Here is a 22650-nt window from a genome sequence, read left to right on the forward strand (position 1 = left end):
AAGTGCAATTGAGACGTGTCATTCATTGGTTCATTGATTGTGTGAGATTTGAGTTGCCACGCACACTTCAACAACAGTACACTACATTTATGTATGGTTTTAAGATGAGACAATAAAATATAAAATCAACATTAAGTTGTGGCTAAGACTTCTGTATCTTTTTTGGCATATATTGATTCATATAGGCTACACGTTATCTTATGAAACAAGTCCAAACAGTTTATGGTGTAGAGTGATGTCATTGCAAACTAGATAAGCTTTATTAAAATTACGTGATATAACTTATAATTCTTGCGCCAAGACCTAGATTCGATCCCGGGACATCTGATCACCGAGCGTGTATAATCTGTATGCGCCACTGATCTGACTAGCATTTCCAAACGGTTATATTTATTAGTCTTCAACCTCAGCTGTACTAATGCTCATACTTCTTCAAATCCTACAAGTATGAATGTTAGAACGCTTCAATCATTTTCTTTCCCACTCCTCCAAACCTACCATGGTTTAGTAATATCCTTCCATTTCTGATAGGCTAACGGCCTGACGCTACACTTAACAACCAAATCTCTGTCGCCTCAGTTTGTAGCCTATGTGCTTTGATGGCTCAGCTCAGCTCCCACAGAGAGCCGAGACAACCAAAACATTAACGGTGCTTCATGAGCGACTGAAGCAGTGAAGTGGTTCATACGTCACTAGTCACGTGATCTTTCCGAACCGAAACACCAACTTGATTCAAAGAGTGGTTAACGCGTGGATGTATCATCATACTAACGTCGGAACGGCACTGGGGTGGTGTTACTTTCGATTGGGTTGCATAGGGTAGTGGAGAGAGATATGGCTTGAAATGCGGGGGAGCGGGGTTCGATTCCCACCCTAACTTTCTATCTCTTCTGTCATAAAATGTTTACTAGTCTTAACAAGTCTAAACGTTTTATGACAGAAACGTTGCAAGTAGATGGGTGTATATTTTCCTTTTGCATCTTGTAGGCTATGTGAAGCCGGCGAGAAGCATGATTAGGGTCAGGATCAGGGATTACGTTGAGAGAGAGAGAGAGAAAAAAAAACCCTTCCAAGATTCGATCCTAGGTTGCTTGCAGTAAAGTCTGATATACTAACCACTGCACTACCACATGTAGCACCTCCAGGAAATATTCAGAGTTATTAATTTTATAACCTGATGGCAGACCTCCTTTCAAATTATTGATTTGGGCAAGGTTGGGGGATATTGATCATTCATGGTTAGGCCTATGTAAGGATGTTGTGCTTAGACAGTGATGTTGTGCTTAGACAGTGCAGATGTTGTGCTTGAAGAACTGGGCAGAGGGTGTGCTTCTGTAACATGTCGTGAATTTTTATTTAAAAACAAAAGTTGAGGCACAGTGTGGGGGTTGAGGCGATTTCTCTTCTTGCACAATATTTCCCCCGCCTTCGAAAATGTGCGTTCGCACGGGACAGAGGATGCCGGCGTGCACATAAAGTGCTTGGCCTGGACTGGTGCGCCAGGTGTTTCACATGACAAACCGAACCAATCAGGTGCTTCGATTGACGTCTGAAGCACTGAACTGCTTCAAACGTCATACAAGTGGTTCATACGTCACAAGTCACGTGACCAAACCACGCCTCGGCACACTGGTTCGATACAATTTGCTTCATGAGCTACGGCGCATGTGTCGGAGCCTCGGTGTCAAAGGACCATCACTACCAACACCTGGAAGAATATTTGTCATCAGTGACACATAGATATGATTTAATTATATTTTTTCCTCTCTGGTGTTGTTCGCGAGTCTCCTCTGTACTTTCCTCTTCTCTCTGACTTTTGCTTTTTGTTTTTAGTTTCTTCTTCTTCTTCTTCTTCTTCTTCTTCTTCTTCTTCTTCTTCTTCTTCTTCTTCTTCTTCTTTTATTATTTTCTCTCTTAAACAAGAACCAGACAATAAATTATCACGTAAAGGACAAATACTTAAAACACACCTTGTTTAAAGATGAAATAGTATAGCATAATAATTAATTCATGTACCAGCAGCAAAAGTCATAAAAAGTCATTAAAGCAGAAGTGAGTGATCCGGTCGTTTTCGCTAATGCTGCGTTCCAGGCAGGCTTTTGAAATCGTAAATTACAGCTTCAAGTCACAACTTACGACTTTGTAGCGTTCCAGGCAACCCACTCGTGTTTTTCCGACCTGTTTTACCGGTGAAAGTCACTATAACGGCCACTCGTAACTTCCGACCGGTGAACTCGTACCAGATCGAACTGGTACCACTTCACGGTCGGAAAAATACGAGTTTCCTTGAACGCACCATAACAGTCCTCGTCGCTACGTCACCACATTCACGGCGTTCCTTGGCTGCACACACAGCCCTGCATGCCGTTCTCTCTCCTCATTGGATAAAAACTGTAGGATACGATAAATGTTTTCTCTTCGGCTCAGAGCAGAGCAGAGTGACTGACAGACCCGTGTTTCAGACCAAACACTCTATGTAAGTGATTGCTGTCGGAAGATATAACTATTTAAGACTTATATTAACACAAATATATCACTCACTTCTGCTTTAAGATTAAGAATTTAGATTTAAAAAAAAAAAAACAGATTAAAAAATATAATAGAGCCACAATTTTATTTGTAAACGCTCAGATTATGAACAGAGGGTTTACTAAAGACTATTTTGTTCATACAGACAAGGTGACCTATAAATTATCTACAAATTTTAAAATTAGTGTTAAATTAGACAATAGTGTGAGGCTTTTATTTTGTAAATCCGGAGCGGAAGACGCGAGCTCTCTACAGCAGCTTGACGTCAGCAGCTCTGATTGGTCGGTTCCTCTCGGGTTCAGCGTGGCCAATCAGCGTCGAGCTCGGCGCCGCTGCTGCATATATAAAGACGGAGTCGCCAGCGGGAAACCACTTCTCTTCTCTTCAACTTTTCGAAGATTAAAACTAAACCAAACTCATTAATTGAACATGTCTGGACGTGGTAAGACCGGAGGAAAGGCCCGGGCCAAGGCCAAGACCCGCTCCTCCAGGGCCGGCCTGCAGTTCCCCGTCGGCCGTGTCCACAGGCTGCTCCGCAAGGGAAACTACGCCCAGCGCGTCGGGGCCGGAGCTCCCGTCTACCTGGCCGCCGTGCTCGAGTACCTGACCGCTGAGATCCTCGAGCTGGCCGGAAACGCTGCCAGGGACAACAAGAAGACCAGGATCATCCCCCGTCACCTGCAGCTCGCCGTCCGCAACGACGAGGAGCTCAACAAGCTGCTGGGAGGAGTCACCATCGCTCAGGGAGGCGTGCTGCCCAACATCCAGGCGGTGCTGCTGCCCAAGAAGACCGAGAAGCCCGCCAAGAAGTAAACAAGAAGTAAACAAGGAGACCTGACCAACAAACGGCTCTTTTAAGAGCCACACACAGATCAATACTGAGCTCAGTCCTTCAGCAATACACCTCACACTTATTCAACTAGAACTAGATATGGTTCATAGGTTAACAATCTAACACTCCTATGAACACATCATCACTTCCACATAAAGTTTTTGTTTCGTATTTACAGCAGATTACAACAAATATTTTAATTTTACATGAATGCACAGTACACAAAAGCAGCTGAATAACAAGGCTGCTCTTCCTCTCCTCACCACTGTCACTCTGTCTCCATAGATTAATGTTTAATATCTAGTGAAGGCCACAACAAGCCTTGAAGCTTTACTGACAGACTTGACATCACTGATCTCCATAAAGTTCAGCTGTTACAGCTTCTTGTTCTCAACTAAAAACATCAACCACAGGCTGCACTTCCTCTCCTCACCACTAGTCACTCAGTCCTTCTGGGTCAAATTGACCCGATTTGTTCCCTCCCTCCATCCTTCCTTCTTTCCTTCCTTCTGTCCACAATCCCTTCCTTCTTTCTTTCTTTCCTTCCTTACCTTTGTCCTTACTACTTCTTCCTTCCTCTTTTGATCCAATTGACCTGATCTGTTACCTCCCTCCATCTTTCTTTCCTTCTTTCCCTTCTTACTTTCTTTCTTCCTTGAATGAATCTGTTCCCTCCCTCCATCCTTCTTTCATTCCTTTTCCTGTCCTTCTTTCCACAATCCCTTTTCCCTTCCTTTCCTCCTTCCTTTCCTCCTTACTTCTTCCTTCTTGACCCAACCTGTTCCCTCCCTCCATCTATCTTTCCTTCCTTTGTCCTTCCTTCTTTCTTTCCCTTCATCCATCCTTCCTCCCTTTGTCCCCTTCCTTCCTTGACCCAGGATGGTTAAAATGTTTACAGCACAAATCTACATGTTTACAGTCTGATACAGAAATAGTTTTGCTCAAACACCTCACACCCAACTATAATATCAACATGACATGAATAATAGATCTACTATGTGACATGGGTTTATCTGATACTGATCACTCTTCTATTTATTACATGTAAACTTGTCATCACTTATCTACACACAGTTGCAGCTTCTATTTCTCAAACATGAAACTAAAACACTCCACAACCACAGGCTGCACTTCCTCTCCTCACCACTAGTCATTCAGTCTCCACAGACTCTTGTGTTCAAGTTCAAGTTCAAGTTTATTTCTGTAGCATGTTTAAAAACAACCGTTGTTGAAAAGGGAGCTTATTCCAGAGTCTGGGTGCTGCCACCGCAAAAGCTTTTGTATTTTGATCTAGGGACCTCCAGGAGAAGCTGATTTGAAGATCCTGTGGGTGCAGTTTGAAGGCTTAAACGACTACATAAATAGGGTGGGCTAGGCCATTTAAGATCTTAAAAACAAACAATAAAAACTTAAAATCAATCCTAAATCTGACGGGAAGCCAGTGTAATGAGGCCAACACTGGTGTGATATGGTCTCTTTTTCTCTTTCCTGTCAAAAGACGGGCAGCTGAGTTCTGGACAAGTGTGTTAAATGTTTACAGTCTGATACAGACATAGTTTTCCTCTCTCTCCACATCATTTCCTCCATCATCACTTTACAGGAGCTTCTTGGATTTTTATTCTCACTCTTTCCACCACAGTCAGGAGAAAAACTGCAACAAGCACAACAAAATACGTCCTAAATACTGGAAAACATGAATAATGAAGAATAATGACATACAAACACTGTATTTTGACTGAACTGACTCTAATGGTCTGTTTTATTGTCACTGTGTGATTGTTTTAAGTGTTTGTGTTTGTGGGAACAAACTGTTCTTCAGTTCATTTATTATGTTACGTCTTCATTTTAATCTTGACGGAATATTTTACACACAAAAAAAAAACAGATTATTCAAATAAACCAGATACAAACTATGACAACAGATTGAAAGGACAATAATCTAGAGAGAGTTGGTGTCACAGATTTCAGATCTTAACTTCAGTTTCCTCTGTGATGTTGATTATTTAATCAGTTTGAGCTCCTGTTCATATTTTGCCGCGGTCGACGCTTGACTTTTATTTTGAAGGAGCTGTAACCGGAAACGCGCAGGTTGCCATGGCTCCAGCTTGAAGGAGAACCGGTCAACATGGCGGCTCGAGGCGGAGCTGCGTGTCCTCGATCACGTCCGCACTCAGCCTTCAAATAGCCACGATCCCGTCCAGACTCTTAGCAGTTTTTCTTCGGATCAAACTCAAACTAAAGCGACACCATGAGCGGAAGAGGCAAAGGAGGCAAAGGACTGGGCAAAGGAGGCGCCAAGCGCCACCGTAAAGTCCTCCGCGACAACATCCAGGGCATCACCAAGCCCGCCATCCGCCGTCTGGCTCGCCGCGGCGGAGTCAAGCGCATCTCCGGACTCATCTACGAGGAGACCCGCGGGGTGCTCAAGGTCTTCCTGGAGAACGTCATCCGCGACGCCGTCACCTACACCGAGCACGCCAAGAGGAAGACGGTCACCGCCATGGACGTCGTCTACGCCCTCAAGAGACAGGGCCGCACTCTGTACGGCTTCGGAGGTTAAACACCACAACTAGACAACAACAACCACCACAACACAACGGCTCTTTTAAGAGCCACACAACCACTCTACTGACAAAACATCCTCTTATTATATCATCATTTATAAATTGATATATAAACCTAGAATAATGTATTTCTAACCCCCTAATGGTGGTAAATGTTTTTACCAATTACTGAAGACTATTAAATTTGCTGTATTCTAATGAAGGATACAGCTGTTTATCAACAGGTTTTGATAATAAACCCTGTGTGACTTTCTACTAATGAAGTGTTGTTCACTCATATTCAGTGGGATGCGTTTTAGTATTTATCATACTTACTAGGTGTACATAAATAGAAGGGAACTCTTTTTAAAGGTTAAGTAGTTGTGTGGCTAGTTTAAGAGCCACACAACTACTCCACTGACAAAACCTCCTCTTATTGTAGCATCATTTATAAATATTGAGATATAAACCTAGAATAACTAAATCTTTAATCACAATGGTCGTAAATGTTTTTACCAATTTAAAGAAACATCCATACTTTTCTGTTGCGATGTAGGTTACAACTGTTGAGGTTAGAAATAGGCTTTGATAATAAAACCAACTTTTTACTAATGAAGTGTTGTGATTCATTTTCAGTGGGATGCATTTCAATATTACTCCTGTATCACACAATGGAAGGAGACTTAATGTGATTATACATGAAACACAACAGCTCTTTTAAGAGCTACACAACTACTCTGCTGACAAAATGTCCTCTTATTATTGTATCATCATTTGAGATATCATTTTATTATAGTTTATCACGTTAATTTCTGGTGTTCACATATCATCAAGGTCTGTACTGAATGAAAGGAGCTGTGATCTATTTGTTTCTTCTGCTGTATATTAATGTAAGTTATGACTGTAGGTTTAAAATGGCTTCATTTATAAAAGCCTTTTGAATTTTGTACATAGTATGTTATGATTTTTTCTTCAGTAAAAGCATCTCTGGGAGTTAATATGTAAAACACTGTGGCATTACATAGAAGGAAACAGCTGCTACAACACATTGACTTGACCATGTTTAGGTAGATGTAAAATAAAAGGGAAACCCCAATATTAGCACAGTTAATAATAAATATCATGAATGAACGCTACTATTCATGGTAAATGTCATGTATTATGTTGTAGTACTGGAGACAGTCACCACTAGGTGGGGCTATATAGTTACAAGGACTGTGTTATATATGTTGAAGCGGTACTAGTAAACACTGTTCAGTCTGATTCTAGATCATTGACTACTAAATATGACAGTAAATAAGGTGTTTAAAATGCAACAACTCACTATAAACTGCTAAAACTTTTAACACTGCCGCTTATACAATGTATGAATGGCAATGTTTTAAGTTAACAACTTAAACTTGTATAATATACAAGATTAAGTTGTTACAGGTGTTTCTTTTCTGTGACTGCTGAATGAATCCACTACTAAAATGAACATGAAGAATCAGACAGCAAAATACATGTTAGTTTTATAGTTGGCACTTTAAAACAGATGTAATCACTGTACAAAAGTTAAGAAAATAAAGTGGAGCTCACTTTTCTCCATCAGTTAGATCCACTGGATCTAATTATTCTACTGTAGAAGTGAAAACCAGTTCTACAGTAAAACGCTGCTGGAGGACAGACAGGTTCACACTGAGACTATTACATTTACTCCTGTGCAGGTTCATGAACAAAAAGTTGAAACACAGAAAAAACAACCACAAGTAAAAAAAAAAAAAAAAAAAAAAAAAAAAAAGCAACAAACAAATTCAAACATTGTACTTAACATATATTTCTGAGTTTGTGACTGAACTGATCCAGCTCTGTGAGTTCAGACCAGTGTCACATTAGATACAGACATGTGACATGAACTGATCACTTTCTCGTTTCCTGTATTATTGTGCAAAATAAAACCAACATCCACTGGATTGAACAGTTCAGACAAGTTTCCCTACGACAGCAGAGCCTGAACACACGAGCCCAGTTCTGACATCAGGCCCCACGGTGGGAGCAAATCAGTGTCAGATAACTCTGCAGACCAGACTGAGCAGATGTGTCTGTCATGGTGAGTCATTGACCAGTTGTAGAACATATGTTTCCAGGTTATTTTTGCTTTTAAACTTTTATTATTTTATCAATAAAGTCTGCAATACACAGATTAAATAGCTTAGAACAGTAACGGTGGAGGTACATTCGCCTTTTGGATCAGAGTGTGGCTTGTTTGTGATTCCCCATGTTGCTGCTCAGTCAGTCAAGATGTGAAGTGTCAGTTTGGTTGTGCAAAGTGTGATGAAACATACCAACTGCAAAAAACACATGCAACAAAACAACTGGTCTAATGTTGTAGCTCAATGGCACATCTAATAATACATCCTGTTGTAATGGAGGAATATTTGTCTTTTTAATTAGAGTGTGTGGCTCTTAAAAAGAGCCTTTGGTTGGTGGTTGTTGAGCTGTTGATGAGTTTACTTGGAGCTGGTGATGACAGTCCGAGTCTTGAAGCTTCAAAAGATGTTTGCTATTTCTGTTGCTGCTCAGACAGTCAAGATGTGTAGTCAGTAATTTGTGGTTGTGCAACTTCACCTGGTTATCAAATATAATACAACCTGCAGAAAACATGCAACAAAACAACTAATCTATGATGTTGTAATCCATCTATACAACATTATAGTATATTATATATTGTAATGGAGGAATATTTGTCTTTTGGACTGAGTGTGTGGCTCTTAAAAGAGCCGTTGGATGGTAGTAGTAAGCCTCTATGGAGAGTTTACTTGGAGCTGGTGTACTTGGTGACGGCCTTGGTGCCCTCAGACACGGCGTGCTTGGCCAGCTCCCCGGGCAGCAGCAGGCGGACGGCGGTCTGGATCTCCCTGGAGGTGATGGTGGAGCGCTTGTTGTAGTGAGCCAGACGGGAGGCCTCACCGGCGATGCGCTCGAAGATGTCGGAGACGAACGAGTTCATGATGCTCATGGCCTTGGAGGAGATGCCGGTGTCGGGGTGCACCTGCTTGAGCACCTTGTACACGTAGATGGCGTAGCTCTCCTTCCTGGTCTTTCTCCTCTTCTTGCCGCCCTTGCCGGCGGTCTTGGCCACAGCTTTCTTGGAGCCCTTCTTGGGCGCGGACTTTGCTGGTTCGGGCATGGTTTGGTTTGTTCTGAATCCTCAGAGTGTGACGAGTCTCCGCTGCGCTGCTGCTCTTCTACACGGCTCATGCAAATCAGGCTGCGCCGTCGCTGCTCTGCTATTGGCTGATTCTCCGACGCGTCACAAAGTGATGTGTTTCAGCCAGGTTTCAGCAGGACCCGGACAGAAAAGTCTCTGTGCTCATGAAGCTTCATTAGATTTGATTTTATTTATTTTACCTTTATTTCACCAGGCAGATTGCTTGAGATAAAAAAAAAAAAAAAAAAAATCTATTTTCCAAGCAAGGCCTGGCCAAGAAACATGTTCAACTCCGGTTTATGTTTAAATATGGTCAGAAAACGTAACTTCTGTTTATAGCTACTTTTACTTGTTTTATATATATATATTTCTTTATTTCGGACTCTGGGTCCATAGCAAAAAACAAATACACAACACAAGACATAATACAACACAACAACAGACAATGCAACACAGACAATAAAAAAAAGCTAAAACATAGAAATAGAAATTTACACCACTGATATCAAAAATAGAATTACTATAAAGTTAAAAAGAGACAACTGTACCAGTGTCTCCAGAACAGAGATTGATACCTGATGGCACTACAGTTGATGTGGGTCAGACTGTTGATAATATGGTTTTCTGAGGCATCGAGCCGACACATAAATCTATACATCAGGTTTCTGCATTAAAGGTGTTGACACGTGCATTTACAAACATTTCACTCGCACTTAACCATCAAGGTCTTTTAAGTAAGATTCTTAATGCATCATTATACGCAACCTGTAACTTTTTCATGCTTGCTTTCTTGTAGTTAACCCACAGGTATGCGGTGTACAGTGGTGTACAGTACGCTTTAAACAAAGATTTTTTAACGTCATCTGTACACGAATGAAATCTGCGAGCAAGAGTATTAGCCTGCGCATACATTTTGCAGCACTGCCTTCTAATATCATCATCATCTGTCATGTCCTCTGTAAGGAAATGGCCGAGGTATTTGACCTTTTTACAGGGAGCAATATTATGATTAGACAAATTAAAATCAGGAAAAGCCATTTTTTGGTCGTCTCTAGTGCGGCAGATTAGAACGTGACTCTTGCTGGCATTATATTTTATGTCATGTTCAGCACCATATACAGAGCAGACATTCAGCAGCTGTTGAAAACCAGCGCCGCTCGGGGAAAACACAACCAAATCATCGGCATACATCAGATGGTTTACTTTTTTATCACCAATCATACAACCAGTCCTACAGTCTGTGAGTTGCCGTGATAGGTCGTCCATATACAGGTTAAAGAGAAAGGGGGACAGTATACTCCCCTGTCTGACACCATTGCTCACACCAAAAGGGGCAGACAAACTGTGTTCCCATTTAACCTGCATAGTTTGATTTGCGTACCAGTATGCCAGCACCCTCACTATGCATGCGGGCACACCTCTTTCAGCCATTTTTGTGAACAGTTTTTTATGATTTACTCGATCGAAGGCCTTGGAGGCATCAATAAAACACATGAGAACAGACGAATTCTGTTTTTTATACTTACTAACAATTTCTTTTAGGGCATATATACACAAGTCAGTGCCATGATTACGCTTAAATCCAAGTTGATTGTCTGAAGAATTAATGACATTAATTAACCTATCAAGCAGTATAGTCTCCAGCACTTTAGAGACAATGCTGGCTAACGCTATGGGCCTGTAATTGTCAATGTTACATAGCTTGCCAGCCTTGTCTTTAATAACTGATAACATGGAATCCGGCAAGATCCCATGTATCAGAAAGCCTGTGAAACAAATTGAAAGAAGAGGAAAAATCCTCGGACTAGCAAATTTAAGCTGCTCAGCTGTAGTTTGGTCTAAGCTGCTAGCTTTGTTGTTAGATAGTTTTTTTACTGCTTCACAGACTTGATGTGGTGTGACCCCCACTATCTCATCGCTTGCAATACAGTTTTATACTTCTCTCCCTCTTATTGTTTCCAAAAAATAAACTTAAAAGCTTCATCTTTTTTTTTTTTTTACTATTTAGGGAATAAATGTGTTAAATGGTACAAAAGTTCCAACAGTGTTAAATCTGGGCCTACTACAGAGGAACCAATGAGATTAAGAAATAATTTATTTACACAGATTCAACATTAGAATACAGTATCAACAGAAAATCACTAATGAAGCTTTGTGAGGTTTAAGCCAGGGCTCATGAAGCTTTATTAGAAACATGTCCAACTCTGGTTTATGTTTAAATATATGAACATAAAACTTTAGTTCTGTTTATACTTTTACTTCTTGTATACTTTGGTTCTCTTTTCTTCTCTCATGTGAAAATCCCCTCTTATTGTTTCCAAAAATGAAACTAAAAGCTGCAGTGTATTGAGTATTGTAGAAAAAACCCTACACCTATGAGTGTCTCTGACTCCACACCCCACTGCTTTACCCTATTGTATTACCCGATCTTGTGTCATGCCATTCACTTGTATTACGGTGCTTCCTTCCCCCAACACACCTTCTCGTCTAGGTCTTTGTTTCTCTGTATATTTTGCATTTCCTTTACCTCTTGATAATTCAGTTGCATGTATGCTTATGTTAATTCAATCATTTCTGGCCATCACAACATTGAGATGCAAATGTGACCCCCCTCTTGGGTCAGTCAATCATCACAGACCCACTGTGTGTCAGTAGGCTCACCGTTTTCTGGATTACTCACCACACCTTTGGAACCTGGACTTTCTTCAACAGTATTCATGGAATAAATGTGTTATATGATACAATACAGTTCACTTTCTATGCCAAAAATGTTAATCTGTGACTTCTGCAGAGGAAGCAGATCTAAATGTTTCTCTTACTTGGACAACATTGATAAATAATGATTTTTTGTTGGTGGTAGTGGTGGTGCTGGCAGAGGACAAAGAAACAGGGTTAACTCTGGTTTATGTTTATTAATGACAGTTATAAAACTTAAGTTCTGTTTACTTATTTATTAATGTCACCTCTTTAGTTTAGTTCTCAGCTCTTCTCCCAAATGGAAATTCCCTCTTACTGTTAACAAAAATGAAACTAAAAGCTTCAATGCATAAAGTATAAGGGAATAAATGTTTTATGATACAATACAGTTCACTTCCTGCCAACGATGTTCATATGGGCCGACTACAGAGGAACCAGTTAGATTACAGAGGAACTATGCAGGATTTTTAGCTTAACTCTGTTACATGTTTACCTTAATTAGACAGCTTCGGAGTAATTGTGATGGTTAAATAAAGATCTGTTCACATTCATAGGTCTGTTCATTCAGTTCTCAGCTCTTCTCTCAAATGGATATTACCTCTATGTGTTTCAAAAAATGAAACTAAACATTCTATGTATTTAATTTGGGGAATAAATCTGGTATATTGTACAATACAATCAGGCCCGGCTCTAGCCATTTTGGTGCCCTAGGCGAGATTACTCTCAGGCGCCCCCCCAACAATGATCATAATGATCATAACGATAACATAACAGTGTATCTCTATGTCCCCTCTGACCCTGAGATACACAACTTGCACAACAATCAGTAAAATTGCATTGAGTAAATCCTGGGTGAAGACATGAAAAAATTAGTCTCTTCACAATCAATCAAACAAACTGTTGTGGTGCTTGAAATGGGTATACGAAAGTCTGGGCTTCACAAAAGCAGTGGAATATACTGTATGATATAAGGCGATAAGTGTGGAAAAAAAATTGTGAAATTGCTTTTTGAGCATAATGTTAGGCCTAACTGTCATTCTCACCAAATGTCTCAAATGTGGGATAACAGAAGCTAACTATTGACTTCACGTTACATTTCAAACTTCATGAAATGTGTGTAGCCCTAAATGAGAAATTTTCTCCAAATATCAACTAAGTAGACAAAAAACACACAAAATGTACAATATTTAGCCTAATGTATCCTATAGCCTATGTGTTGCCACTGTGGTACTGTTTGAGAGGTAAAAAAAATAAATAAAAAAAAACTAGTTTGAGAGCTCAGCAGGTCTGAATACACAGCTGGAGCTGATCTGGAGCTGTGGCCCACTGGCCCTGCTGTGAGCAGGCTGATTATTCATTAATCATTATTATATATATATATATTTTTTTTCCTTGACTGGCGGCGCCCCTCCAGCAGTTGGCGCTCTAGTCTAGGCGACCGCCTATATCGCCTATGCCTAGAGCCGGCCCTGAATACGCCAACACTGTTAATCTGTTATATCTATCGCTCTGATCTGGGCCTACTACAGTGGAACCAGTTTGATAAGCAAAATCAAATGCCCCAAAAGGAAAAACACTACGGACACAGGGTAAGGTTAAAGTTTAGACATTTAGAAATGATTATGGAAACACACAGTAACAATTCCCTCCCAATGTGGACCCGCCTTTCCTGAGTGTATAGAGGTCACAGTCCCAATCAGCAACAGTCACATGCTGTATGTAAATCAGGCTGCGCTGTTGCTGCTCTGTGATTGGCTGATTTCTGATGCGTCACCACGGACCAGCTGAACCCGGAAGAGGGCGAGAGTTTACTTCTGTTTACGATGGACTCGACGAGCTAGCTCTCTCTCAGACCTACGAGTGACAACAAGATGTCGGACGAGGGTAAATTGTTCGTGGGAGGCCTGAGCTTCGACACCAACGAAGACTCACTGGCCGCGGCCTTCGGCGAATACGGAACCATCGAGAAGGTGGATGTGATCCGAGACAGAGAGACGGGGAGATCTCGCGGCTTCGGCTTTGTGAAATACGACAACGCAGAAGACGCGAAGGATGCCATGGACGCCATGAACGGCAAGACCCTCGACGGCAGGTCTATCCGTGTGGATGAAGCCGGACGCGGCGGCGGCAGCGGCGGCGGCGGGCGCTCCAGAGGAGGCTTCGGATCAGGTCCACGCGGCGGCAGATTCAGTGGTGGTCGGGGCGGCGGATACAACGGAGACCGGGGCTACGGAGACCGGAGCTACGGCGACCGGAGCTACGGTGGTGGAGAGAGGAGCTATGGCGGCGGTGGCGGCGGCTATGGCGGCGGCGGCGGCTACAGGAGCGGCGGTGGCGGCGGCGGTGGCTACAGAGAAAACAGGGGACAGGGTGGATACGACGAGTAAACATCTCCCCTGAATCAAGATCATCACTTTGGTTGGCTATATTTCAAAGATGGCGCTCCTCAAGAAAAATGTCCACGTGTTATCGCTCACCGTAGTTTTGTAGGCCTAGTTCTGTTGCAGTAGGCCCAAGTTAGCTCAAGCATCTTAGCTTAGCATCGTAGCCTAGCCACGAGTTAGGCCGGGTCATTCCTTAATATACCATGTTACAAATTACAGTTCAGGACTCTTTTGCATTGCTCAAATGGGCATCTTTACTGCTCCGAAAGATCTTTAATTACAATACTCTACATCTATAATCTGACTAAATCCACTAGTCCCTATCTGGGGGCTCAATGACTCAATGGACCACGTGGCTTTTCGTTGAACAGCCATCACCATCGCTGTAGACTTTTCGTCCAGCATGTTAAAGTGTTTCCTCATTTAATTCCTTAGTTTTTGATTTTTTTTTTTGAATTGAAATATCCGATGGGGGCTTGTTTGGTTTTCTTCTTTCAGACTGGTTAACTACACATCCGAAGTGGCCGGCTGTTCATGAAGTTGCAAATTGCAGCATGCTACAGTCTGTCCAAGGTATCTTCTGTGCTCTGCTCAACATCTGCATTTTAAATGTGCTGTAAAATGGACTAATCTTGTTTAAGTGATCTTTGTTTCCCCAAAGTAATATCTCAACCGGGAACAGTTTTGTACTTTATGTTCTTTGTATGATCAACTTTTTTTTCTTTGTCAGTTTGGCTTCATGGATCCTATTAAAAAAAGTCTACAAGAAAAAAACAACTTCTGTTTCCGTTTTTAGTCCATAAACTACTGAGCAGCTTTTAACAACACAACTTCTTTATCTTCTTAAATGATTTATATGCCTCTGTACATGACTTTGAATTGTCTGGTGTATGAACTGTGTTACACAAACAGGTTTGCCTTGCTATTACTATCTTCTTTCACAGTGGATGATTTTCAGCTGCTGCAACACTGAGTCCAACTGATAGAGACACAGTTTAATCTGCAGGAGTATAGTGAACTTTGTTGTCAATCACACTATGTAATTGTGAATTACACAGAGTATCAAAATTATGTTTCCCCAAACTCCAATGTGCTTATCATTTCAACATAGGGAGGAGTCTCAGTATGAAGTTACCTGGAAAAACCAAGACAGGTTATACGGTAAAAGCCAGTGAATTTGAATATTTTGAAAAACTTGATTTATTTCAGTAATTGCATTCAAAAGGTGTAACTTGTACATTATATTTATTCATTGCACACAGACTGATGCATTCAAATGTTTATTTCATTTAATTTTGATGATTTGAAGTGGCAACAAATGAAAATCCAAAATTCCGTGTGTCACAAAATTAGAATATTACTTAAGGCTAATACAAAAAAGGGATTTTTAGAAATGTTGGCCAACTGAAAAGTATGAAAATGAAAAATATGAGCATGTACAATACTCAATACTTGGTTGAAGCTCCTTTTGCCTCAATTACTGCGTTAATGCGGCGTGGCATGGAGTCGATGAGTTTCTGGCACTGCTCAGGTGTTATGAGAGCCAACTTGCTGGTATACGGCTGCGTTGACCCTGGATCTCAGGAAAGTGTAAAGTAAAGTGTAAAGTTTCCACCATCAGTGATGGTTTGGGGTGCCATGTCATCTGCTGGTGTCGGTCCACTCTGTTTCCTGAGATCCAGGGTCAACGCAGCCGTATACCAGCAAGTTTTAGAGCACTTCATGCTTCCTGCTGCTGACCTGCTCTATGGAGATGGAGATTTCAAGTTCCAACAGGACTTGGCGCCTGCACACAGCGCAAAATCTACCCGTGCCTGGTTTACGGACCATGGTATTTCTGTTCTAAATTGGCCAGCCAACTCCCCTGACCTTAGCCCCATAGAAAATCTGTGGGGTATTGTGAAAAGAAAGATGCAGAATGCCAGACCCAAAAACGCAGAAGAGTTGAAGGCCACTATCAGAGCAACCTGGGCTCTCATAACACCTGAGCAGTGCCAGAAACTCATCGACTCCATGCCACGCCGCATTAACGCAGTAATTGAGGCAAAAGGAGCTCCAACCAAGTATTGAGTATTGTACATGCTCATATTTTTCATTTTCATACTTTTCAGTTGGCCAACATTTCTAAAAATCCCTTTTTTGTATTAGCCTTAAGTAATATTCTAATTTTGTGACACACGGAATTTTGGATTTTCATTTGTTGCCACTTCAAATCATCAAAATTAAATGAAATAAACATTTGAATGCATCAGTCTGTGTGCAATGAATAAATATAATGTACAAGTTACACCTTTTGACTGCAATTACTGAAATAAATCAAGTTTTTCAAAATATTCTAATTCACTGGCTTTTACCTGTATATCTATTATGGGTCATTCCAGAATTGGAGGACATTTAAGGACTGAAACACCTCAAAATTTTACTATTTATTTGATCATTTTCTGCTATATATTTAAGAAATACAGGTAATTAATCATCAAATAATTATGTTTGGCTAGCTCAGGACTCAAAGTGACACTTTTTATTAGATATTTTATATATTGTGTGTGCTGCTTGGTGCAACCCTGTTACCAATACTCAGGAACCTGTAAAGGTATTATATAAGTATTTATCTATAAATATTTGCCAAAATACATAATGAATATAATCATACACACAACCAAAATGACAATAGGATAAACCCTCATGAGCTGATACAGTCATTTAAGATCATTTTAAGATAAATTACACAGTAACAGGGTTGAAATTAGAGTAACAGGGTTGAACAAAGTAACAGGGTTGAATAGATGCATTACTTTTGATAGTAGATTATGACATAAATCTCAACCCTGTTACTCTGAAGTAACAGGGTTGCAAGTAACAGGGTTGCAAATCAATGCTTATGTCAGCTGTTTAGCAGAAGAAAGATGCTATTGCTAGCTATGGAATGTAATGTTACTGTAAGGTTGAGAACAAACTTATTATTTAAAGGAACAAAGAAAACTTTGAAAATATTTTTGCCTGGTAATATGAGTAACAGGGTTGCATTGGTTAGAGTGACGCACTCAATCAGGGCAGACAAAATATGAAAAATAGAAGAGAGGACTTACCTTGTGTCTACCCATGCTATTATCTAACAGTTTGATAATACAAATTATTTTGTGTCATGTGTCTCATACTTCTTTTTCTTCTTCTTCTCTGCTAAAAAGGTTTTGGTAACAGGGTTGCGTGGATGTTGTGGGACACAACTTTAGTGCAAAATTACTTTTATTTAAAATATGTTTATGATTAAACTAAGTGTTTTTACACTTACAAAAGACATAAATCAACAAAATCATACAAAAAAAATTAAAATTTTAAACTTATTTTAACCGCTTTATTTGACATGCATGTTGGCCATTAAGAGGGTGGGACAAGAGAAAAAGGCCATTTTAGGGGGTGCTTAGAGTTATTTTGTATTTTAAATAATATTTTGGAACCAGTTTTTGTATAACTATATTTATATTTTGTCTCAGAGTAATTATAATTTTCACCACAAATGCAAGTTTTGGAATTTCATGCATGATTTATTGAAAATGAATGGGTGGGACATGAAATGTCCTCCAATTCTGGAATGACCCTTATATGATTTGAGCATTTGTTCCCATTTGTGTGGCAACGTTATTTTTAATGTTATGTGGCCATAAACCTTACATTAGCTAGCTCAGTATTGTCATTTTAAAATGGAAATGATATGCACAGCAAAACTTATGTTGGATCAGATGTTCATATTAAGCTGTAATGGGAGGTTTTAGATGTGAAAATGTGAGAATCTGCTATTAATTTGAATAACACACCAACCTGATGATGTCTTTGAATAATGTGTGAATAACACGGGTGCATGAATAAAGTATTGACTGTGATGCTAATGATTTAGCAACTACCTGAGGGCAGTTTGGATGCATACATCCAGTCAAGGTTTACACGACTTGGTTTTCTGGTGGTCACATTTAATTGTGCAGGGTATCCGTGGGGTCTTGAAAAGTATTAAAAGGTGATAAATCAATTTGGGGAAAATTAAGACCCTTAAAAAGTATTAAAAAGTATTTTCACGACTTTATAAAGTCTTAAATATTGAAGGTATGAAGAAAAGAAGTAAGAAAAGAAGATTGTTGTTTTTGTTTTTTGAGAGTGGAGCAATGTTTTTTGGGTTTTTTTTTATAAACTTTGCCTTATCCCAGCCTATTTTGAATTATGTTGCATCTATAGTCTTTATCACAAACTAAAAGTTGAAAGTGTCACTGATGTAAATGGTTACAGCTTGAAGCGGCGGTGAGGTGTTGAAAAATATTGAGAAGGTCTTGAAAAAGTCTTAAAAAGGTATTAGAATGAACTTCAAGATTCCTGTATAAACCCTGTTGTGGTTCTCAACCTTTTCCGGGCACTGGACCCCCTGCATATCTTTTTAGCAACCCTGAGGACCCCACCCCACCCCCTCACCATTTAAAAAAAAAAAAAATCCAAAACCAATTTGACAGAAATAAAAGTAGCCTTTTTAATTGCATCATTGCATATTTATTATCGGTTCTGAAGGCAAATATGCGATTTCAATGCTCTGTTTTTCAGATATTTGTAACAAACAGTCAATTTATGTACTCTCTTGAAGGTAAATAACAAATTTCAACAAGTTTAAAAGCTTATTTTAAAAAGTTGCTGTACACTGCACATTAGTTTTACACCACCTTCCAATGCAATGCAAATTATTTACTGCCAGATGTAAATAAAAAAATAAAAAATACTTTAAAAAATTTAATTTAATTAAATTTTAAAAAAATCAAGCGACTATGTCTGTTGCTGCTTCCAGTGTCATCACATCAGTCAGTTCTGGACATGGAGGTTTTTAAATTAGATTAAAGCAGAAGTGAGTGGTCCGGTCGTTTTCGCTAATGCTGCGTTCCAGGCAGGCTTTTGAAATCGTAAATTACAGCTTCAAGTCACAACTTACGACTTTGTAGCGTTCCAGGCAACCCACTCGTGTTTTTCCGACCTGTTTTACCGGTGAAAGTCACTATAACGGCCACTCGTAACTTCCGACCGGTGAACTCGTACCAGATCGAACTGGTACGACTTCACGGTCGGAAAAATACGAGTTTCCTTGAACGCACCATAACAGTCCTCGTCCCTACGTCGCCACATTCACGGCGTCCCTTGGCTGCACACACAGCCCTGCATGCCGTTCTCTCTCCTCATTGGATAAAAACTGTAGGATACGATAAATGTTTTCTCTTCGGCTCAGAGCAGAGCAGAGGGACTGAGAGACCCGTGTTTCAGACCAAACACTCTATGTAAGTGATTGCTGTCGGAAGATATAACTATTTAAGACTTATATTAACACAAATATATCACTTACTTCTGCTTTAAATAAGACACACATTAGTGTCACACAAGACATATATCAGGTGTTTTTTAATTATTGACTGTGCCTTTACTGCTGATTTATGTGTGTTAGAGCCATTTGCACATAAAATGGTAAATAATTTAGCTCCATAGTTTATTGCAGAGTGCTTATTTAATACTAATAACGATGCAGTTGTCTTATTGGTTAAGACTTATAATGTGATATATATATATTGATTAAAGCAGATATCAGTGGAATGTTTTTGTTAATATAAGTCCTAAATAGTCCTATTTTCCGTCAGCAATCACTTACATGAAGTATTTCAGCCTAAACACGAGTCTCTCCGTCACTCTGCTCTGCTGTAACCCGAGGAGAAAATTTTCCTTGTGGGATACAAGTGTTATCCAATGAGGAGAGAGAACGGCATGAAGGGCTGTGTGTGCAGCCAAGGGATGCGCGTGAATGTGGTGACGTAGCACGAGGACCAATTGATGCCTGACAAGGGCGGGGGCTGCTAACTCATGGTGCGTTCAAAGAAACTCGTACTTTGTGTTTTTCCTTCCTGTGAAGTCATACCAGTTCGATCTGGTACGAGTTCACGGGTCGGAAGTTACGAGTGGCCGTTATAGGGAACTTTCACAGACAACAGGATGGTAAAAACACGAGCTACGGGTTACCTGGAACGCTACCAAGTCGTAGTTGTGACTTGAAGCTGTAACTTACGGTTTCAAAAGCCTGCCTTGAACGCAGCATTAGCCGAAACGGCCGTGAAGCTGATATCTGCTTTAATTTAGTGAAGCTATGGAGCTTCACAGTTTTTTTTTTATAACAGAAAGTAAAAAAAAAAAAAAAAGTTTTTCAGTAAACCCTTTAAATGAAGAACCCAGTCTGTAGAGTTTTATTTTGAAGCACATGCAGCTTCAGGCTCAGGCAGCGCTAGTAGGAGAAATAGACGGAGCCACACTAACAATTTACACATATTTCCCTTTAAAACTTTAGTAATTTTCGACACTGAATGAAAAACACCTCTGCTCATTGTTCACATTCAATTTTAAACTTCTATTCTTCTATAACTCTGCTCTTTGTCAGCTTGTTTTTTCTAATAAAAATTATTGATTTGTGTTTTATTTTTTTATTTTTTTTAGAAACTTTATTAAGACATCATGGTGCAATACAATTCAATACACCAACAGAACATCGCCAGGGGGTTTCAATACAGACAATGCAGAGACAAGCTTTCATACAAAAACATTATAAAGGGTACATAAATTCAAAGTCTTTATAGCTTTCATGTTGATGGATTTTTTAATAGACTTAAAGCAGAAGTGAGTGATATATTTGTGTTAATATAAGTCTTAAATAGTTATATCTTCCGACAGCAATCACTTACATAGAGTGTTTGGACTGAAACACGGGTCTGTCAGTCACTCTGCTCTGCTCTGAGCCGAAGAGAAAACATTTATCGTATCCTACAGTTTTTATCCAATGAGGAGAGAGAACGGCATGCAGGGCTGTGTGTGCAGCCAAGGAACGCCGTGAATGTGGTGACGTAGGGACGAGGACTGTTATGGTGCGTTCAAGGAAACTCGTATTTTTCCGACCGTGAAGTGGTACCAGTTCAATCTGGTACGAGTTCACCGGTCGGAAGTTACGAGTGGCCGTTATAGTGACTTTCACCGGTAAAACAGGTCGGAAAAACACGAGTGGGTTGCCTGGAACGCTACAAAGTCGTAAGTTGTGACTTGAAGCTGTAATTTATGATTTCAAAAGCCTGCCTGGAACGCAGCATTAGAAAACGACCGGATCACTCATTTCTGCTTTAATGTATTGTTTGGCTTCATTTTCAAAAATAAGAAAAAGTGGTTTTTGATTAGTGTAACGACATTTATGAATGTGCCATTTGGCTAATTGTATAATAAGATTGATGATATAGTATTGTTTTTCTTTAGAAGATGGATTGTCAGTGAAGCCAAACAATACATGTTCAAAGCACAGGGAAAAAAGAGGTTCAATCGAAAAACAAATCAGGTTACAAATATCTTCCCATAATTTAGTTGAGAAAGGGCAAGACCAAAATAAATGAAAAACATCTTCAGGGTGTCCTACACATAAAGAGCAGTTTAAATCTATATCTTTTTTAAATCGTTGTAAAAAAAAAAACAGATTTGTGTTTTATTTCCGTGTAGCTCCTGTGTTTGTGCTGTATCATTGTGAATCACTAACGTCACTAACCGTCCTGAGCGGCAGGAAATTTGAATTTCAAATTCCAACGTCCAATAAACGAGCCGCTACGTCACGTGCTCTCGGCCAACCAATCAGCGTCGGGGGCGCGCTGCCGTCCTGTATAAAACCCGGCGTCTCGTCGTCCTTCACCACGTTCAGTTTGTGAAACACGAACCGAGTCTCTAACAATGGCAAGAACCAAGCAGACCGCCCGTAAGTCCACCGGAGGCAAAGCCCCCAGGAAGCAGCTGGCCACCAAGGCTGCCCGCAAGAGCGCCCCGGCCACCGGCGGAGTCAAGAAGCCTCACCGCTACAGGCCCGGCACCGTGGCTCTCCGGGAGATCCGCCGCTACCAGAAGTCCACCGAGCTGCTCATCCGCAAGCTGCCCTTCCAGCGCCTCGTCCGAGAGATCGCTCAGGACTTCAAGACCGACCTGCGCTTCCAGAGCTCCGCCGTCATGGCTCTGCAGGAGGCCAGCGAGGCTTACCTGGTCGGCCTCTTCGAGGACACCAACCTGTGCGCCATCCACGCCAAGAGGGTCACCATCATGCCCAAAGACATCCAGCTGGCCCGCCGCATCCGTGGAGAGAGAGCTTAAACTCTGACCACAAGTCAACCACAGCTACAACAACGGCTCTTTTAAGAGCCACTACCTCACTCAAGAGATCAAAGTCCTAAAATACATTCTCATTCATATATTTATAACAATATTTACACATTACAAGCTTGATAAAGATTCAATGTCAATCATTTGATATAATGAGCCCATAGTACACTTAATATCTGTCCAAAACGACAGTCACTCACCTCACATAAGAGAGCAAAGTCCTCTATACATCTACAATATACTCTTCATATTCATACATTACAAACTTGATAAGTAACAATATTTCAA

General features: G+C 40.4%; 5 protein-coding genes across 5 annotated transcripts; 4 read left to right on the forward strand and 1 right to left on the reverse strand.

The window, feature by feature from the left end:
* Positions 1–2942: 2942 nt before the first annotated feature.
* Positions 2943–3342, forward strand: LOC311006669 (histone H2A-like; the record flags this gene model as incomplete). The annotated part of the gene is made up of 1 exon (XM_083999562.1): positions 2943–3342. Exon 1 carries the CDS (start codon positions 2959–2961, stop codon positions 3340–3342), a length of 384 nt encoding a protein of 127 aa, XP_083855688.1. The 5' UTR covers positions 2943–2958.
* Positions 3343–5596: 2254 nt separating this feature from the next.
* On the forward strand, positions 5597–6011 carry LOC311006676 (histone H4). The gene has a single exon (XM_083999569.1). The coding sequence runs from the start codon at positions 5610–5612 to the stop codon at positions 5919–5921; it is 312 nt and encodes a 103-aa protein (XP_083855695.1). The 5' UTR covers positions 5597–5609; the 3' UTR covers positions 5922–6011.
* A 2687-nt stretch (positions 6012–8698) lies between these two features.
* Positions 8699–9086, reverse strand: LOC311006670 (histone H2B 1/2; the record flags this gene model as incomplete). The annotated part of the gene is made up of 1 exon (XM_083999563.1): positions 8699–9086. Exon 1 carries the CDS (start codon positions 9071–9073, stop codon positions 8699–8701), a length of 375 nt encoding a protein of 124 aa, XP_083855689.1. The 5' UTR covers positions 9074–9086.
* A 4519-nt stretch (positions 9087–13605) lies between these two features.
* On the forward strand, positions 13606–14952 carry LOC311006803 (cold-inducible RNA-binding protein B-like). Its single transcript, XM_083999776.1, has one exon. It carries the CDS (start codon positions 13663–13665, stop codon positions 14176–14178), a length of 516 nt encoding a protein of 171 aa, XP_083855902.1. The 5' UTR covers positions 13606–13662; the 3' UTR covers positions 14179–14952.
* Positions 14953–21942: 6990 nt separating this feature from the next.
* On the forward strand, positions 21943–22353 carry LOC311006625 (histone H3.2; the record flags this gene model as incomplete). Its single annotated transcript, XM_083999482.1, has 1 exon — positions 21943–22353. One exon carries the CDS (start codon positions 21943–21945, stop codon positions 22351–22353), a length of 411 nt encoding a protein of 136 aa, XP_083855608.1.
* Positions 22354–22650: the final 297 nt, after the last annotated feature.

Source organism: Trachurus trachurus, assembly GCF_905171665.1.
Source record: "Trachurus trachurus genome assembly, chromosome: 23".
NCBI lineage: Eukaryota > Metazoa > Chordata > Actinopteri > Carangiformes > Carangidae > Trachurus > Trachurus trachurus.

Bases quoted from the DNA above. Each gene is read 5' to 3' on its own strand.
- LOC311006676 (XM_083999569.1), top strand. From the start codon at position 5,610: ATGAGCGGAAGAGGCAAAGGAGGCAAAGGACTGGGCAAAGGAGGCGCC.
- LOC311006803 (XM_083999776.1), top strand. From the start codon at position 13,663: ATGTCGGACGAGGGTAAATTGTTCGTGGGAGGCCTGAGCTTCGACACC.